General features: G+C 38.0%; 1 protein-coding gene across 1 annotated transcript; it reads left to right on the top strand.

Annotated features, from left to right (window-relative positions):
• Positions 1 to 2,935: 2,935 nt before the first annotated feature.
• LOC142082088 (coagulation factor XI-like) lies at positions 2,936 to 18,680 on the top strand. The gene is made up of 15 exons (XM_075149757.1): positions 2,936 to 3,030; positions 3,886 to 3,905; positions 5,481 to 5,643; positions 6,307 to 6,413; positions 8,001 to 8,160; positions 8,751 to 8,860; positions 10,618 to 10,777; positions 11,573 to 11,682; positions 11,771 to 11,930; positions 12,032 to 12,147; positions 12,514 to 12,688; positions 14,854 to 15,029; positions 15,337 to 15,432; positions 16,796 to 16,935; positions 18,320 to 18,680. The coding sequence occupies exons 1-15, from the start codon at positions 2,936 to 2,938 to the stop codon at positions 18,473 to 18,475; spliced, it is 1,944 nt and encodes a 647-aa protein (XP_075005858.1). The 3' UTR covers positions 18,476 to 18,680.
• Positions 18,681 to 18,994: the final 314 nt, after the last annotated feature.

Here is an 18,994-nt window from a genome sequence, read left to right as displayed (position 1 = left end):
GATGGATGGGTATGACTGCATACTGTATGATGAGACACATGATCTTGGTGAAATTTATGATGAATCTGCCCTGTTTTTTCTGCCGATTTGAACTGTATACCTTATTTTTCCAAAAGTGTGGGGGTTGGAGGTTTTTGGGTTTGGTTTTGTTTTGTTCTTTAATATGACAGTAATGAACTGGAATAACACTGCCCAATATCTGAGCTGGAAAGCCTAGATGGGAAATGAAAAGCGAAGAAATTAAAAGGAGAGAAGTTCTAATGCCTTTGTGCCACCAAGTGAAATGCACACCAAAAAGAAAAAAAAAAAACCAAACATAATTATTTTAATTGAATACTAGTGCAGGTTGAGCAACACAAAAACTTATAAGTTCAGCTTGCTTTTTTAATAAACATTCAGATACATGGTAGGTTTTGTGATTACTTTCAGGATTATGAATTCTGTATTTTGAAGTAAAGGTGATAATTTTTCCAGAGGTGCAAAAGATTATTATCATTTTATAGATGAAAAAAGAGAGGCTAAGTGACATACCTGTGGTTACACAGGAAGGCTTCAGTGGCATTGGCTGGAGATGGTGTGGTATACTTTCCCAGAGCTGTTCTCCCATGATACCTCTACACCCCGTGGCTGATGGAAAATCTCCTCTTCGAGCTGAAGGCCAGAGTGGTACAGGCATCTTAGTCTCAAAACACTTCATGTTACAGGAATAAACTACCAATATGTTTGCAGTAAAGCCTTCTAGCACTCTCCCTTGTCACTGTTACACACTTAAAACAGAAGAGAGCACATAAAAATGAAAGCTGCTGTACTAAAAACATTTGAGTCCTCTCCTAAAAGCATGTCAGGGCAGAGCAAGTTGATACACAGGACAGTAGGGAGGCTTTCTTTGAAGCAGTTCTTCCTCTGTAAGGAGGAGTTGGAGACCTTGCTGGCCCATAAGGCACGGAGAAGTCATTTCAGTCAGTCATCAGGATGCTCATATGGGTCACGGTCGGGTGAAATGTTTTGATCTAGATATTTTTTGAGTAGAGCATATGTATCTGTCTTTCCAGCATATTCAGTTTAAAAGAGAAGAGGAAAAAGAGTGGGGAGGAGGGAAGAGTTGTCCCTTTGGCAATTTCACTATGAAATAAAACATCTTTTTTTTTAAGATTTGAAAGATTTTTTTTTTTGTTTGAAATTTATTTTGCTTTGATTATACATGTTAAAAAGAGTTGTAGAAATCAAAACAAGTGATTCAGGTCAGCTATAAATTAAGTTTGTACTTCTTGTTGTTGCATTTACATTTCATATATCTGCAAACAGGTTTGGGGTTTTTTTTTCTGGCTTCTGGCAAACTGAAGATGCTCTTCGTTGCATCTAACAACAAAACAGGAGTGTAGAAAGGGCCACAGTAAAACTGCTTGAAAGATGTAGGCAGGATAATTTCTGCAGAGTATTGAAAAGGAGGAATAAGAACTTGAGCTGATGTTGAAGAAAACAGAGCACAGAATACATAGCTGAAGAATAGAGCTGTCTCTATTTGGCAAGGGAATGCCTCAAGAAAATGGTGTAACAGTAAGAAAACGTAGGTAACGATTCTGTCCTCAGTTACAATAGTTTCATAACGGTGTCATTTGCTTGGGTCTGAGTCACTAGTCTTACTGTTTTCACGTGGTTTTCTTCCCCTGCCCCAGCTCAGGATTTACTCTTGAGACGAATCTCATTCCCTGTTTATGTAGGTTCTTGTGCTAGCAGCAGGTACTTTGCTGCTCTGAACCAGGGATTCGCCTTTTATTTTAAAATGTCATCAAGAAGCAGATGCTCAGCTGGTGTAAAACCTGGACATCGATTTCAGTGCAGTCTGGATGATGTATGCTCTGAAAATGTGGTCCAAGGTCAGTAACAATATTGACAGAAAGAGTACCCATTCAAAGTAAATATTAAAGATAAGTTAGCATTGCAGGCACAGTAATATTTAACACAAACTGTTGACTTTTTTTTTTTTTTCCCCAGTAGAGCATAAGCTTTATCCATTCATCCAGACCTACTATATGTTCAGGTATGTAATCATTATTGCCCTGATATTCAGTGAAAGGTTTTCATAGCAACAAGACAGTGTATGTTGATCAATTTATGGATTGTGTTGTGTGGTTAATTTATTTGATTCTTTCACAGCTTAAGTTATAGCATGTGAAAAAAAAAAAGAAATGGTTTGAAATTCGTATAACATATACCAGAAGCAGTGAGTGTGAGTCATTTGTTTGCTACATTGATAATAGTATCCACTTAAATACCAGGACAGAGTCAGGATTAATAGTGACGTTTTGATGGAATATTGCTCCCAGTCTAAGCAAGAATAAATATTCTGCTGTAAAACGAAGCAGAAATTCTCTAAGTGCTTATAACCTTTATTGCTTCTTGCAACCATAGTTGGTTGCAAGTAAAGGACAAACCTTTGTTGCTCTCTTATGATACTTTATATATGCCATAACTGCATATCACAGCTGTAATTTGTAATTCTCGATGTCATTTTGAATTAATGGTACTTGTAACAGTACAAGTGTAAATCAGTGATATGCCTTGCGGTACTTTATAAAACTAATTATACGCCCTTTATGAAACATATCCTAAAGAATGATTTTGTGTTTTTTAGGATGATTTGGATTTATCAGACTTTTTATTTCATTTTCTTACTTGCTTCCGTTTACAGTGGTAAGTGAATATACAATTCCTAAGATAGGCACACAGAGTAACGCAACTCTTTAGAAGGGGAGATGATTAGTAACTGCAGTCTGGTCCCGAGAGCGCTGTCTTGATTCTGCTGGGTGGCACTCAGTTAAGTTTGGGTAACTCACATAACCCTATTGCCTGACGTGGAACTTTCTAAGGGGGCTTTACTGACATTGTCCTGCCACCCCCCCATGCTGCCACCTCGCCCGGCATGCACGGGACCATGCTACGGGCAGTTTTCTCTATCGGACTGAGGCTGCATCCAGCTCGTAACAGTGAAACCAGCGTGGTGTTCAGCGTCCTACGCCCAACAGCAAGGTGAGCAGCTTCAGCAGCAGCTTAGGAAGGGAGCCCTTTGCGGTTGATGGGGGGTGCAGGAGGTGGAGGGGCGCCCCGCGCTTCTCGGCTGACTGTGCTCTAACCCCGTTCCCCCCCGCCCGAACCTGAGCTCTCCACAGCAGGTCGTGCTGGCTGCCGGAGGCTCAGTCCGGCAGCGCTGGGGGGAGCTGGCTGCCCCTTCCCGGCTGCAGAGGAGCCTCAGCCCTTTCCCCTGGCGCTGCCCGGGGGGCCCGAGGCAGCACTGACGGCCGCCCGGCCCGGCAGCCTCACTGGGGACAGCAGCTGAGCTTCAGAGCCAACACCTTTTTTTACCGTTTTTAAATAAACAAACCCCACCAACCTTCTGTCTTATTCACACATTGCCTTTGCGAGAAATTACCGATTTAAAAAGTACCTGTGTAACACCTACGTACCATCATGCTTGAAAGACTATTGCAATAAGTGTGAATAACTCCAGAACCAATTGTTTTACGTAAAATATTTTTTAGAAATCTCTTGGTAGGCTGGAAAATTAGTGATTGTGTATGTTTTTCAATGTCGGTCTGTGTTAATGATTTACCTTGTTCAGTTAGCAAAAGTCAGACTACAAGAATTGCATTGCATTCCCCTAAAGTTCCCTGTGCTGATAAATTATAACTAAGACCTAACACAGGTTTATGTCCAGTAATTTATTAACTGTTTTCTCGGAGGACAATTAGGTAACTCAGCTTTTTAGCAAAATCTGTTTGATAAATGTAGTGTTATTTAAGGAAAAGTTTTACATGGATTGAAATCTCAGCAAAACTAAAATCTTGGAATATTAGATTAAAGTATTCAGAACTTAATTTTGAATAGTTTAGGCATAGTTTTACATGGTACGTAGTTTTACAGCACGAATCAATTTTTTTTTGTGTGTTAATTTACACTAGAAGGAGGTAAATAAGATCCAAAATGTCTGATACAGCAAATAATTGCAATATTCTTTTCTTTTGACTTTAGAATTCGCTTAGAGTGTTCTAAGTAATAGAAAATGTTTTTCTGTTAATGACAAAGTTGAAAACTACAAAGGAAAATGTTAAGGAAAAAAAGAAAGTTAAAGAAGATAAAAATGGCAGTAAATTACAGAAGAAACTCTACTGAGAATAATAAATACCAGTTTTTAGAGAAAGATCTTGAAAGTATACGTACCAGAAAATTTGGATGTTTATAAAGTACAAATTTTGCATTAACAAGAAATTAACCTTTAAAAGATGATAGCATATCTTGCACATATGTCTAATAATTCCTTACTTTTTCCTTTTTTTGGGTAAATTATATATTTTACCCATGTGCAGGAGACATAGAATTACCTAAGTATAGTTTATAATCACATTAACAAATACAATCGACTTGTAATATTTCAAAACTGTAAAATCCAGTATGATAGTTCCACTTGTTTTCATTTTAAAAAGCCTTTAATACAGCACGATAGCTCTATAGTAACAGATTAAGCAGCTAGATGAAACGTTTTCAGTTGGGTTTCCTCCCATTCTGTAAAAATACAGTATTTTCTCTTTATTTGCCGATTTGCTACCCCTTTGGAGGGCAAAATACAAGAAGAGAGTGGGCTCATCTGCAAAGCAAGCCCTCTTGTGTGTTTTAACACGGAGATCTTACAAATGCCTTCATTTTGAAAGGTGGGAACAGGTTGCTGCTTAGGTATCTTCATTGCATGGCTCTGCAGCGTGAGTGGGTTTCGTTACAGAGTTCAATATGGGATTGATGATGAATTCCTGCAGATGCAAGGCAGTAGTTGAGCTCATTTTTACTCTGGACAGTTCTTGAGACACTACTCCTGTAACAGTATTTTCTTCATTGTAAAGCAAGTCAGAGGGGGTTCAAGGTGCAGTGTGAGGGAGGAGAAGGTTTATAACATTCTGGGAGCCATTGAAGCTATGAACAGTGGCACTGCCTGTGACTCTGGCCTCGGAGCATCCCTAAACAAAATGGAACAGTCTTCACATACAACTTTCTAACTCTTTTGGGTCTCTGCACTTCCTTCTCCTGGTTTTCCTCTTAATGGTGCTCCGTACTGGTCTCTCTCAGCAGATGCTTCTGCCGCTCCTGAGATCTGCCCCGAGAAGGTCCCTTCCCTCTCTGCTGTGCAGATCTGCCTTGTGGCCCATCCTGCTGCTCGGGCTTCTGCCTCGGCTCAAGCCGCCCTGCTCCAGCATCGGGTACGAGGCAGGGAACGGGGGGGAGACACCCCAGAGAGTTTTATTTCTGCTGGAGAACAAAGACGAGACTCTCAGAGGAACCGTGCTACTCACCCCCCCACCCTCTTCTCCTGCCCAAAGGACTGTATTAAAAGCAAGGTCAATGGCAAAGAGGAGCAGTGGCTTCACCCTCTCCTGGTGAACTGTGCGCGCTCCCATCTCTAATAATTTACGCATTTTGTTATTCCGTATTAGAATGTGTGACTCAGATCTATGAAAATACATACTTCCAAGGAGGAGACCTCACTACGGTTATTACACCAAGTGCCAATTACTGCCAAGTAGTGTGTACTTACCATCCTACCTGTCTGCTCTTCACCTATTTGCCAGTGGCATGGACTAAAGATCCTGCAAAAAGGTAAAACGTTCATGTTCGTGTGGCTTTTGCTGGTCTCCTGTGATACTTTTAGGAACTCGGTAACATTTTGACAGAACACAGGCATACAGGGAAAGCTGTAGGGTTGCCATGGAAAACAACGTCATGTATCTTTAAAACTGGTGATCTAAAAGAGTAATTGCTTAAATTCGAAAGATGAAATTTGGCAATGCCCAATCTTTCACACTCGCATACCAACCCTTTCAAGGAAACAGAACTGACTCCCTCCTCTGTGCCACGTATTTATTGTTGAGGGACAATGTGAGCAATTTCACATCTCCAGTGGTCCCCTCTACCGCCTCCCTCTCTCTTTAGCATATTTGTCTAACAATTAAGAACTTCAGTAGCCTGAGAGGATGAGGTTGTCCTCCCTCTCTATCCCAGTGTGTTTCTGTCCTCCAAACCCTGGGCTCTGCTTCTTGCTTTAATGAGACCTCTTGGAGCTCCCACATACACCAGGTAATCTCATCTGCCACCAGTGGCAACAAAGCAGATGCAGCTCTACCCGATCTTTCTCCAAATTGCACTTGTTGTCTAAATTTTAATCTTGAGGGATATTGGACAACCTGCATTTCACCTGAGAAACAATTACGGAAGTCTGTGTTGTACTGCAAAAGCTGCGAATTGCTTCATTTTAAACCACAGGTTTTCCTGCTACTTAAAAGACAGCGATACAGAAATGCTGCCGAAAGTGGATATGGAAGGAGCTGTCTCTGGACATTCCTTAAAGCAGTGTAATATCCAAATTAGTGGTAAGATACGGTTGTTCATATGTATGCATTTTATGCTCTGTATCATGCAGCAGATGTTAGAAAATTAACATTTCAAGAACAGGAATAGAATCAGGGAAGCAGCCAAGCAGTGATTTGTATGTTCTTTGCCAGATCTCTTTTAAACACAGCTTACAAAATCTTCCACTGGTTTCACCCTTCAGCCCCAACTATCCACCACCAAGGCTCCCCAGACAAGGTAACAGGGAAATTATGCTCCTGCAGTCACTGTTTCATTTGCTAGAGGCAGATGGGAGCACATGCTTTAACTGGTAGCTCCAGTTCTAAAGATTAATTTACTACTACAATTTCACTCCAGCAAGCTGCTCGTACGATGTGTGTGACTCTGCTTTATAACTTTGTAGAGCAGATGCCCAGCAAAGCAGATGTGCATAGTCACAAAGTGATGGTGCTACCTTCATGATTCTGTGTAATAATTTATTAGCAGCCCCATCTTTTAGTGTATGTATGTGTGCTATGCACAGAGTCTTAGTGTCAGCATGCCATACCTGTGGGTTATCAGCAGGCATATGTAAAGCCTATTGAACGTGTTGTTTTGAATATGTTTTAAACTTGTACCATCATAATGATGTAATTAAAAGGAGATCAGCTTTAAGCATAGCATGGTACTGCAGAAAAACAGAATAAGGAAGAATATATTTATTCACTTCCTGACTTTGAGGCCAAATAGTGTCTTATGGATGTCAGGCTAACTCTTTAGTTTTGTTGGTATAGCACCTCAATATGGCAGGGCTAAGTGGGTCTTACTTTACGCAAGTTCTCTACTGCAGCTATTAACAAATCAGTTGTGCTTGCTTTTGCTTGCCACTTGCCTTTCAGAGCAGTCAGGACTTTTAAAAGCCCTTTCCTGCCAACGTCCTGTTGCATTCATATTTCTGAATAGCTTTGGCCCAGCAGAACAGATTTCAGTGGGATGTTATTCTTTATGCTATATAGACTAATTGATATAACTGGAATTACTCTAGAATCAGACTAATGTCTGAAAAGAAAATCTACCCATATATGTTTAAAAACCCCACCAATGGTTGGCTGACTCATGTTCTGCAAAGAGACCCCACTGACCGTGAGGCAAAACCTGCATCCTGTGTGGGGGAAAGCTATTTCAATCCCCACAGTCCCAGTTCTCTAAATCTTCTGACTCAAATGGGAGATGTCTGTTGCTTATGAGGACAGAATTTGCCTTTTAAACTGCTCTATGAATTTGGAAATGGGAAAGTATGTTTCAGTATTAATCCTGAGATCGTGCTTTGATTAATGTCATCATGGTCTCAGCCGTAGTGGTTAGAGCTCCTCTCTCATCTAGGCAGAGGCACCGTCAAAGTCTGCCAGTTTTTTCCTCTGCCATGCGGTACTATACTATACCTACGCTTCTGATTTTGTTGCTAGAAGTATATGTGAAGTATGATGTAAGTGAAGTGAGCATGGGACGTGGAATCTGGATTATGAGGGCTCTGTCATACGAGCTGCTATCTTCTGGGCAGTTTGGGGTGTGGGGTGGGGAAAAGAATAGAAGCATGTTTTTAGAACTTGGTCTCTCTTTTTTCACAGCTTGCAGCCCAGATGTCCACATAGGTCTGGATATGGAAGGGAAAATTTATGATGTTGCTATGGCTGACAACTATCAGCAGTGCCAAAAAAGATGTACCAATGACAACCATTGCCATTTTTTTACATATGCCTCGGAAACATTTCACAATGCAAGCTTTCGGTAAATACAGGTTTGATCCCTTCCCTTGGTAAATACAGGTTTGATCCCGTTCCTTGGACAGCGCTTCGCTTTAGTAGAGTAAATCTCAGAGCAGTCTAAGGTGCGAGAATTTATTCAAGGAAGTAATTTTTCCTTGACTTGTCATCCTTGCAATGTTTATTCAAACTTACAGATAGGAAAATGTCTCTAGTAAATTAGCTTTCATTTGTCCATCGGTGAGAAAGTCAAACTTGGTTATCATAGCACTGAAAAAAATTAAAATCCTCTGGAGGTATTGAAGTGAAAATTATATTGGTAAGTGTGCAGCATTATTGCTCTGTTAAATCTTGCTCTGCTTATTGCTCTGAAAATAGCATCGTCAGAGCAGCCAGAGAAATTCTTTCATTTTTATCAGGCCTATTTTTGAGCTGTTAATCTGCTCAATTTTACAAGTTGAACATTGTTCAGCTAGCTCTGTTCCTTATTTGAAGATTGTTCTGGAGATTGGAGATTGCTCTGCCCCATGGCCAGAACATGCACCATGGTAGGAATTATGGGACCAAGGAAGATGGCCTGTTGTCTTACCACTTTCTTTATTCTTTGTCACTCAGTAAAAAATGCTTCTTGAAACATACCAGTGTAGGAACTCCAACCAGCATAAAGGTGCTTGACGAGGTTGTGTCTGGATTCTCTTTAAAGCCATGCCAGCTTTCCGAAATAGGTAACTATTTAAAATCTCTGATTCAGTTTAGTTTTAAGGGTTATGGATGACGAGGTGCAGTCTATCTCTGATATGTATAAATGTTTCGTTATGTAAAATAATTCTAATATAAACTTATTCTTGCAAAGATAGTTAGTACTCTCAGGCACAAAGGAGGTTCAGATCTTTCTAATTTTTCCTTTTTATCATTTGTCTTACAAAAACAGTCTCCTACTTTGAAGATCTAAAGGATCCTTTCGTAAGATTAGCTTGATGAAATTGCATGTTATTTTTGTACCGTGGATACAAAAATGAAAGATAAAATCCCATCAAGACCAAAGATCAGGAGGAATATAAAGCTTTCTAAATTCCATTTGTATACTGTGTATACACTTAAAATTGTTCCCTCAGGACCCACGGATGGATCTTATCAAGTCCCATGGACTTGTGCACCTTCAGGTTCCTTAGGCGGTCTCGAACCTGATCTTCTCCTACAGTGGGTGGCTCTTCATTCTCCCAGTCCCTGCCTTTGCCTTCTGCAGCGTGGGCGGTATGGCTCGAGCACTTGCTGGTGAAGACTGAGGCAAAAAATTCATTGAGTACCTCAGCCTTCTCCATATCCCTGGTAACCAGGTCTCCCGTTTCCTTCCGGAGAGAGCCCACGTTTTCTGTAGTCTTCCTTTGATCCCCGACATACCAATAGAAGCTTTTCTTGTTGCCCTTGATGTCCCTGGCCAGGTTTAATTCTAACAGGGCTTTAGCTTTCCTAACCTGATCCCTGGCTGCTTGGACAATTTCTTTGTATTCCTTCCAGGATACCTGTCCTTGCTTCTACCCTCTGTAGGCTTCCTTTCCTGCTTATGTTTTTTTAAAACCTCATTAAATTAACATTAAGCTCTACCTCTCCCTCTTACTGTTTTTTCCTTTGTGTCGTAAGAGGTTCCCGGTATGTTTCTGTAACTCATTGGGTAGTGTCGGCTTGGCTGTTGTACTTTCTCAATAGCTGAAGTTCTCTGCTGCCACCAAGTCCTGTGTTTTGGCTCATTTCACTGTTTTTACTGTCTTTACAGCTTGATAGTTTCCAGAAACATGCTCCATGCCAGTGCTTCCCTTTTTCCTCTTTATATTGTGGCCCTGGGATTTTCGCTAGGACTTCAAGTGTATCTTTGGAGAAGGCAACTCATTCTTCTCTTTCTAAACATGCTAATAACTGCTGTATACATAGTTTGGTTCTGTGAATTATCCTGCCAAGCCTCTGTTATGGTATTTTGGTCATGTCAGAGGGCAGACTGTACATTACTCCTGCTTATTCTGCCTACTTTTCAAATAACATTTAATAAAGTGTTAAGAGGATCATCCCATTATTTTTCTTCTGGTCTTCCCATGATCCTCTTAGATATGCCTATTACCTTAATTATTTAATCTTTGCCTAGATTACCATGATTTATTCCTAACTGTGGATTTGTACACTGATCTTCACTGTTCCTAATTTAAGGCCTTCTCTATTAGATTAGCAAATCTGTATTCTAACATGTCATTCTTTGTCTTCTCTATATGAACCTTATCCCTGCTCAGTAGTCCTCTCCATGAGTTTACACATTCAGAAATGTTCTTGAGAACTAGTTTTTGGTTAAAATGTGGTGTTATCTTTCTAGCTTATCAGTCACAAAGGAAGGAAAATGTGAATAAGGATAAAAATGAATTATCTGTAAACCTTAATATTCTGATGACATAAAAAAATATTTGGAATTTTGATATTTTGTTCTTGTTTTATACAGATTGTCAAATGGACATTTTTGAAGATCAAGAATTTTCGGGAATGAATATTACAAGTTTTTTGACTCCTGATATCTCTGTCTGCCAAACTATTTGCACATATTTTCCAAAGTGCTTGTTCTTTACATTCTTTACCAGGGAATGGCAAATAGAATCCCAAAGGTAAATATGACAACTAACTTTAATTCTCTAAGTAGATTTTTTTTTTTTAAAAAAAGCACACAGTCTTTTTTTTAACCACTATTTTCTTAGACTTATGGAAATTTTTGTTAAAAGGTTATTTTCAGTAAAGCATAGCTTTTCATGTTTTGTATTCGTAAGTTTATAATTTCCTGTGGGCATTTCATCTGTTCTCCGTTGTGATCAGGGGTTTTGTATTGCAGCTGCATATCTGGTGTTAATCTGAAGAGTTATACATATCAAAGAGACAGTGAGCCTCCAGATTGCTTTAATGACTTAAAACTGAATTTTATGAAATTATCAAGAGAGTCGTCTGGTTTCCTAGCAGTATTAAGTTATTTACTTGAAAACATTTTTGATAAAGATAACAGGCTTAAAAATGTTTCTATTGAGCTTCCTTCTTCCATACTTAGTAGTAAGAATAGTTAAAAATCTACATTCCATACAAAAGAGAAGAATAATGTTTCAGAGGAATTTCAGGGAGAAGCAAAGCTGAGATGGCATATATCATCGAAAGTCACCTCTTCTACATATGTATAAATACTGTACAACCTTTAGTAGTACAGTCATATGCCTTCACAAAACTACAAAAGCCCCCTCAATGTAATGTGAACTAGTGAACTTAGTGAATGCGTTTTTATATGAAATACTTCTATAGATAGAGACTTGGAAAAAAAAAAACACATTTAAGAAAGAACATTCCCTTACCAGTACCTAAACAATCAATTTTAGGATGTGAGAACAGATTTAGTTATTGGAAAAAATTTTTCATTTTAGAAATCTTTGCCTTCTGAAGACATCAATAAGTGGGATACCAGAGGCACTTATATCACGAGAAAATGCTGTATCAGGCTTTGGTCTCCTAAATTGCAGAAAATCCTTTCCTGGTAAACAATAAATTACATTAAAAACACTAATTTTGAACTGATCAAATTAATAGACTTTCTGATGCTTGGAATGCACTCATTCTTACAGCCTGCAATTCTCGCACTTACATGCATATGAATTTTTTGGGAGATGAACTCAATGTCACTTATACTAAAGGACACAGAGCCTGTCAGCAGGTTTGCACAGATGTGATCCGCTGCCAATTTTTTACCTACTTTCCCCTCCAAGATTCATGCAATGAGGAAAGGTGAGATATATTTTTTTAAAATGTTCAAAGATTGTTGAAATAATCATTCCGCAGACTTGGTGAAGGGGTAATGTATGTGTTCTGCATTAATTCACTGGCAGAAAGTGTGAGTGTCACCTAAGAATGTCCTCAAATGGATCCCCAGTGGAAATAGTACACGGGCCAGGAAGGATCTCTGGATACTCACTAAGATTATGTAAAAAGAAAGCCAGTACTGGTAAGTAAACCTTCTTTCATGTAAAAGAGACAGTGCTTAACTGATTTCAGTACAGGAAGCCTCCTTTTTTTTTTTTTAATTGGTTGCATTGAATGGGTTGCATTGTCCCAATGGGACGCCTTGTGAAGTTAGTGTTCTGAAAAAGTGAAGTCGGCCAGGTCTGCACATTGTAAACACCAAGAGTAGCACTGCGAACTTGGTTTAATAGACTTTATGATAATAAATCATAAAGGGATTGGAATGTATCACGTATCACCTTCTTTGCAATAGATCGGTCCCTGTTCAGGGATCAGCAGTAGTCTCATCTTCATTTTTCATTGGTGAGTGCAAATTGTCTTTAAGCACAGTTTTAAATTATTTCTATAGTGTGTATGCAGCATTCTGCAAGAACTGTTAGGATCGTTGGAGGGACAGACTCTTCTCCTGGTGAATGGCCGTGGCAAGTCAGCTTGCACGTGAAGTTGTCTCGTCAGAGACATCTCTGCGGGGGCTCTATCATCAGCAATCAGTGGATTCTTACAGCTGCTCACTGCGTCATGAGGTGAGGCCTAAATGTAAATGTACAAATAAAACCAAAAATTTCATCCAGCCTGTGAGATAAGTTGAGATCTACCTTTCAGAAAAATAAAAATGAGGACTAGAATAAAATAAACTGTTTTAATGTAACTAAAAGGTGAACTTGTAAGGTAGACTATTCACATCCTTAATGTAACTGGAACTCCATGCTTTGTCCCTTAGTACATAGTATTGTACTACTGACGCTAAATTATTTTAATGCATCTAGAAGATGAAATTCTAAAGCAGACACCAGATGCCTACAGAAATTTGGACATTCTTATGTGATATAAGCTTTTTCTTACTGTAATACCATATCATCTATCAAGGAAAATCTGTTGCTAGGTTATTCCATTTCATAAATTTCAAATTATTTATCTCAGAGATTTCTCCATGGCACTTAAGAAACGGTACTAATCTGATAGCTTCAGCAGCAGCGTGCTCAGCAAGTTAACTTATTTGACCAGGACACAAAGTAAATCTCTGGAGGGGTCCAGTTAGGCTGCTTCTGGTACCTAAGCTACCTATCTCTGCATTCCATGAAACATTCAGATCCCAATTGTCCTGGTTTTCCTTTAACAGTTTTTTGTTTGTTTGTTTGTTTGTTTGTTTTTCAAATTCTATCAATCAGTCAATTAATACCCTATTTTTAGTGCAAATTTCAGTTGTGAGAACAAAATTTAAAGCAGCCAATACCTAAGACACTGCTAATTTGCACTGACGCATATAGTCTGTATTGTTAATCAAATTACCATCAGATTTGGGTAATGAAATTACTTGTGTTGTGAAAAGCTGATTTAATTGTCATGCAGGTGATTCATTTCCTTTGTTAGATTGTCATCGTTTGTAAAGCAGGTTATCCTGTCATTTACAGAGTGAAAAGTGTAAGGCTATAATGCAGTCTGATGGGAGAAAAGGGACAGGTAACAGATAAAATGCTTCAAAGAAGAGGATGTTGACCCAGCAACATGGTCCAAAATCAGGCATTTTTATTCACGCAGTGTAGCACGTTACCCATTACTGTTTTCATGTGCAAGAATATTGCCAATATTTTGCCTCCAGTGGCAAACTTTATAAACGTGGTTAAACTCTCTAGAAAACTCTATGTAAAAAATATAATACTCTACCTGCTATCCAGTGTAGAAGTTACCAGTATTATAAAAGGCAAAGGAAGAAGATATGCTTGCAAAATAAAAATAAAAAAATTAGACTTTGTTAATTGGAAGCTATTAAGCCTAACTAATCTTTATGAATTCATATATAAAATCTTCAAAATTTTCGGAAAGTTTATTTAAGACAAGTTTTGCATCTTATTCATTGCATGTATCAAAACTTCTAGGATGCCTTTATGGTAGAATATTACAGTGAAATATCCCTTAAACTTACTCAAAGTAAAGTTGAAATCATCGAGATTAACTGGAACTTTTCAAATAGGTCTATGATCTATATTATCTATTCTAATCTATATTAACAATATAGATTATTAATTATAATTAATAGTTTATGAATAGTTGATAGATTATTAATAGACTATTATTAATTAATATATTGTTGGTTAATTATATTATTAGTATATTATTAATAGATCATTAATAATTACTAGATTATTAATTAATAATAGTATATTATCTATTCTAATCTACATTTACATGGCTAGTGTAATTTTCCTAACAAATAAGTGCCAGAGTAGGCTCAACTTAAATTTATACTCCCAACCCTATTTTTATTACTAGAAAAGTTGTTGTGTTGGAATGAATGGAAAGAATCTCATTTACTACTTCAGGGATTGCATTAGGCCCTTGAAAATTTAAAAAGAAAAAAATAGAAGAGAAAAAGAGAAAATAAAAGAAGGATCAGGACAATGAGGATGAAGAAGGATCAGGACAATGAGAGTCGGAACATAAAGGAGAGAAATCTGATGTGGGGATGAAAATGTGAACAGGGAGAGGAACAGAAAGAAGGAGAAGTGGAGAGAATGGACAAAACAAACCTTTTTTAGTTTTGAGAGTGTGAAAATAAAAAATGGAAGGAATGACCTCAGTGCTGTTCACTCTACACTCAGGAGTAACGGAAGACATTGGCATCTGCAGACAAACTCTAAATCAGTGCAAATCTTTTGCCACAGACTGACTGTTTGTCTTTTTCCCTCAGTCTTGAGAATCCCAACATTTGGCGTGTTTATGCTGGTATTTTAAAACAATCAGAAATAAATGAGGATACGCCCTTCTTCAAAGTGGAAGAGATTATTGTTCACCCTCAGTATAAATACGCACAGACTGGATATGACATTGCTTTAATGAAACTTGATAAGCCTATGAATTTTACTGGTATGTAGTGTGTTTCAGAGGAATTCTGAAAATGTGCAGGATGACGCAGGGCTGGCATTGGTCTGGCAGTGCATGACACCTGGGCTGGCTTCCTTTAATATGCAGTTACTGGGGTTTGAGGAGAATCTCATTCTGTTGGCTTTGAAAAGAAAATGGGTGGCTTTTATTTATGTGACTGGAACGATATATAGTGTAAGGAACGAAGCATAACATGGAGGCTATCATCAGGGGTCTCGTAGGTGCCCACAAAACCTTAATGTTGCAGTTGTCTCTGCTGGTCAAACTAATATTTTTAATCATATTTTAGATCTTCAACTACCTATTTGCCTGCCATCAAAAGAAGACGCTAACATACTTTATACCGACTGTTGGGTAATTGGATGGGGTTACAGAAAAGAAAAAGGTACAGATAAATATTTAAACAGTGAGTTCTTGTATCTGCAAAATTCATGTGGTTAAAAAAAACCAAACCCCCTCTTTTTTTTTTTTTTTTTTTTAAAGAAAACCCCCTTCTTTTTTAAAAGAAAATTCTACTATGTTCTTGGCTACCATTATTGCTATCTGGCCAGCACTGTAATATAATTCTTAATTAGAATCTACTTGTACTACAACATCATAAAACATATGTGAAAGATGTATGAAATTATCATTAAATAACTCCATGCTCTGACACAAAAATTATATTTTATAAATTATTTGATTCAATAATTTGAAATATGTAAGAATGCAACCTTAAATATATCCTGTATGGCCCTCAAATACTTTTCCTTAGATTTTAGCTTAATCTGCTGGCAAACCCCAGTATATATGCACTCTCCTTTTTGTGCTCCCAGCTGAAAAAAACCAACAGACTTATCATTGAACTGTGGGGTTTTGAATTACAATCTGCACATAACCCATGCTTTTTTTTTTTTTACGTGATTGTATTCATATGACTTTAGAAATCGGAGATTGAAGTGTTTTGCTGTTATGATTCTGAAGGTTGATTATAAACAATGCCAATGACTTTCGTGTTTTGATAGTAGATGGGATTTGAACTCCTCTGATTTTATATAGAGGTAGGCCAAATAGCTGTTAATTATCTAAGTCTGTTTTTACATTTATTTATTTATTTATATTTTTACATGTGTAATATTTATATGTGTATTTATATGTATGTACACAAGTATTTAAACAGTGTCCTTTCCTCTATACGCTTTCCTATCTGAAGGTTAGAGTTCACTGTGAAATCTAACAAATTCGGGCAGATATTGTATAGGCTAATTTCTTCTGTTAATTTCTAAGAAAAGGCTGCTCTCAAATACTCTTATTTTACTCTATGTTCAAATTTCTCCATCCTGTAAACTACTAGGGCATGGAGCAGCACAAATTTGGCAACTGGGAGATTCCAAACCTCTTGTAACACATTACTAAGAAATAATTGTTAACAACACAAAGCAATGATCTTAATGGGAGGACAGGTTCCAAGGGCCAATGTCCTGAAAGCCGTACTCATATGAGGATTCATTGCAAGTCACAAGGGAGTTTTGAAGCTTGCCCAGTCAAGAGACATAAAATGGCATCACAAAAACATTCAAATTAGCAGAAAATCCACATCGTTTACTAACACAAAAAAAGGAAAATCAGTGTCATGAACATCTAACAACACTCTAAAAACAGTGGCCTCCAACTTTGTAATATCACTGTATGGGGATTTCTAGAGTTTAATTTTAACTTTTATTTTGCTAGAAGCAAACACCTCTCTGTTCATACCACCTATTACATAGGTCGTGTAGAAGATATCCTTCAGAAGGCTACTGTTCCTCTCATGTCAAAAGAGGAATGCCAGGCAAGGTACCGGAAGCGCAGAATAGGTGACAAAGTGATCTGTGCTGGCTATGATGAAGGTGGAAGGGATGCTTGTAAGGTAATGAAAAGAAGTAGTATATAGTTATATATTCCGATCATTTGTTCAAATATATAATTGAATACTGTAATTATTTTTTAATTGCCATTAGAAAAATATGGTTATCAATAGCGTGTTGATTAACTTGTGACTTTTGCATGTCAAAAGCACTGAAAATTGAGGTATATGCAAAATATTTCTTATGTGACATTAAAATCTTTAGAGGTAGATTCCATGGATAAGAAACTTTGAGTGTATATATATCTCATCCATTTAGGGAATAAAACAGTGTTCCTTCGGGGTATCAGAAATCCAAAGAGAGGAAGTATAGTATCTCAAAGCCTTTCTCCAATAAAAGCAGACTTCCTATGTGATGTTTTTATTTCTTGACATGAAATACAGTACATGAAATACACTACTCTCATTTTAAAGCATCCATTGTGTACAAACCAGAAGGGAGGGTGCTAGCAATGCTATTAAAATGCGTGGGGAATGGAAGACTAAAGACAACCTGAGCAGACTGGTCCATTCATTATTAGAATTGAAAACGTCACAACAGCGTGAGATCAGTGAGCCAAATTCTCTAATCAAGGGTAAACTCATGCACTTCCATTAATTTAAATATTCTGAGTTAATTTATGCAAGAATAAAATAGTCTGATTAGTAAGATTAAATTCTCTACCAAACACAGTATTTTCACTTTACGCATTTATCAGTTAACATTTTTATGTTAAATTGTTACTGTTACTATGATCGGTATTGAGTAATTAGGAATAAAAATACTTGGAGCTAGGAAGTAATTTTTCCTCTATGCCAATTAAGCTTTCTTTATCTGATTCAGTGTACCAGAATATGGAGATGCTGTTTTATAAAAATTACACACTTGCTATTGTCTCAACAACTCATAACAGCTACGCTAAAGAACCTTATGTTCAGAAAGATCAGTTAGGAATAGGAAAAGAAAACAGAGAGCTATTTTATCCTGAGGGGGACAGTCACTCAAACAAGAAAAGCCACGTAGAGAACTGAGGTTTGCATACTAAAACCAAGGTCATAAGAGAAAATATTGGCAAATTTACTGTTTTTCTCACTTGCACATGTAGTCTTCATTGGGTTTTAAATGTGTATGAAGATAAATTTAAAAAAAAAAACAAACCATGAACCTTCATGGGAAGTGGAAATTATTTGCAATGACTGGAAAGTATTTAGAAGCCAATTTACTAGAAAAACAGAAAACCTGCTTCTGTACTCTGTTAATTAGCCTTAAGTGAAAGCGATTGGAATCTGGGTGGTTATGCTGGTGTTAATGCTGAATGATGCTGCTTTTAATCAAGGCTTTCTTTGAGAGAGAAGTACTGACGAGAGCTCTACCCTGCGTGCTCTGTCTTTTTCTCCTGTGACACAGGGAGATTCAGGAGGGCCGCTGTCATGCAGGCACGAGGAGGTGTGGTATCTGGTGGGCATCACCAGCTGGGGCGAAGGCTGCGCTCGCCCCCGGCAGCCGGGTGTCTACACAAAAGTTGCTGAGTATTCAGACTGGATTCTAGAAAAAACTACGTAGCATGAGAGTTACCTGCTGGCTCAAAGTGATGTCGTGGAATAATAATCCTAGGAGCAATGTGGTGAAGTGTATTAGCGGTTTTTAAATGGTGTTTCTTGTTAGCCTGTCATGTAAAAGACTTGGTTAAAAAAGTAGAGAAGCGGGAATGCATGAACTTTGCCATTACTAAATAAAAAGCAGTAATAAAAATAAACTCTGTGGCAGAAAAAAAGAATGACTGAACCATTAATTTCTTCTGTCCTTGCTAGCATAAAATGGGAGTGGATGAGGTTGCAGGGCGTGTATGGACCTGGGAGCTGGGAACTGCTTCTGACTTCCCAGGTTTGGACACAGCCATGGAGATTTCCCGCCCCTGTCAGAGTTTGGTTGAAATGGGCTAACAGTTGCAAGCTTTCTAAGGGGCTTGGGGAAGGGAAGCTGAGGCAGGGAGAAGCTTATACAGTTGTATAAACCTTGTTTCCTTAGGGAATTAGCCAAAAAAGTGGCAGTACTGGGAAAAGAAAACGAGAGGCCTTGGCA

Source organism: Calonectris borealis, chromosome 4 (assembly GCF_964195595.1).
Source record: "Calonectris borealis chromosome 4, bCalBor7.hap1.2, whole genome shotgun sequence".
In the NCBI taxonomy this organism is placed as follows: Eukaryota; Metazoa; Chordata; class Aves; order Procellariiformes; family Procellariidae; genus Calonectris; species Calonectris borealis.
The sequence above is the reverse complement of the archived record's forward strand: the minus strand, read 5'-3'. Positions and strand labels throughout refer to the sequence as shown.

Bases quoted from the DNA above. Each gene is read 5' to 3' on its own strand.
- LOC142082088 (XM_075149757.1), top strand. From the start codon at position 2,936: ATGCTACGGGCAGTTTTCTCTATCGGACTGAGGCTGCATCCAGCTCGT. The intron at 5,644-6,306 runs GTAAAACGTTCA...TTTAAACCACAG, and splicing joins ACTAAAGATCCTGCAAAAAG to GTTTTCCTGCTACTTAAAAG. The intron at 15,030-15,336 runs GTATGTAGTGTG...ATCATATTTTAG, and splicing joins TAAGCCTATGAATTTTACTG to ATCTTCAACTACCTATTTGC.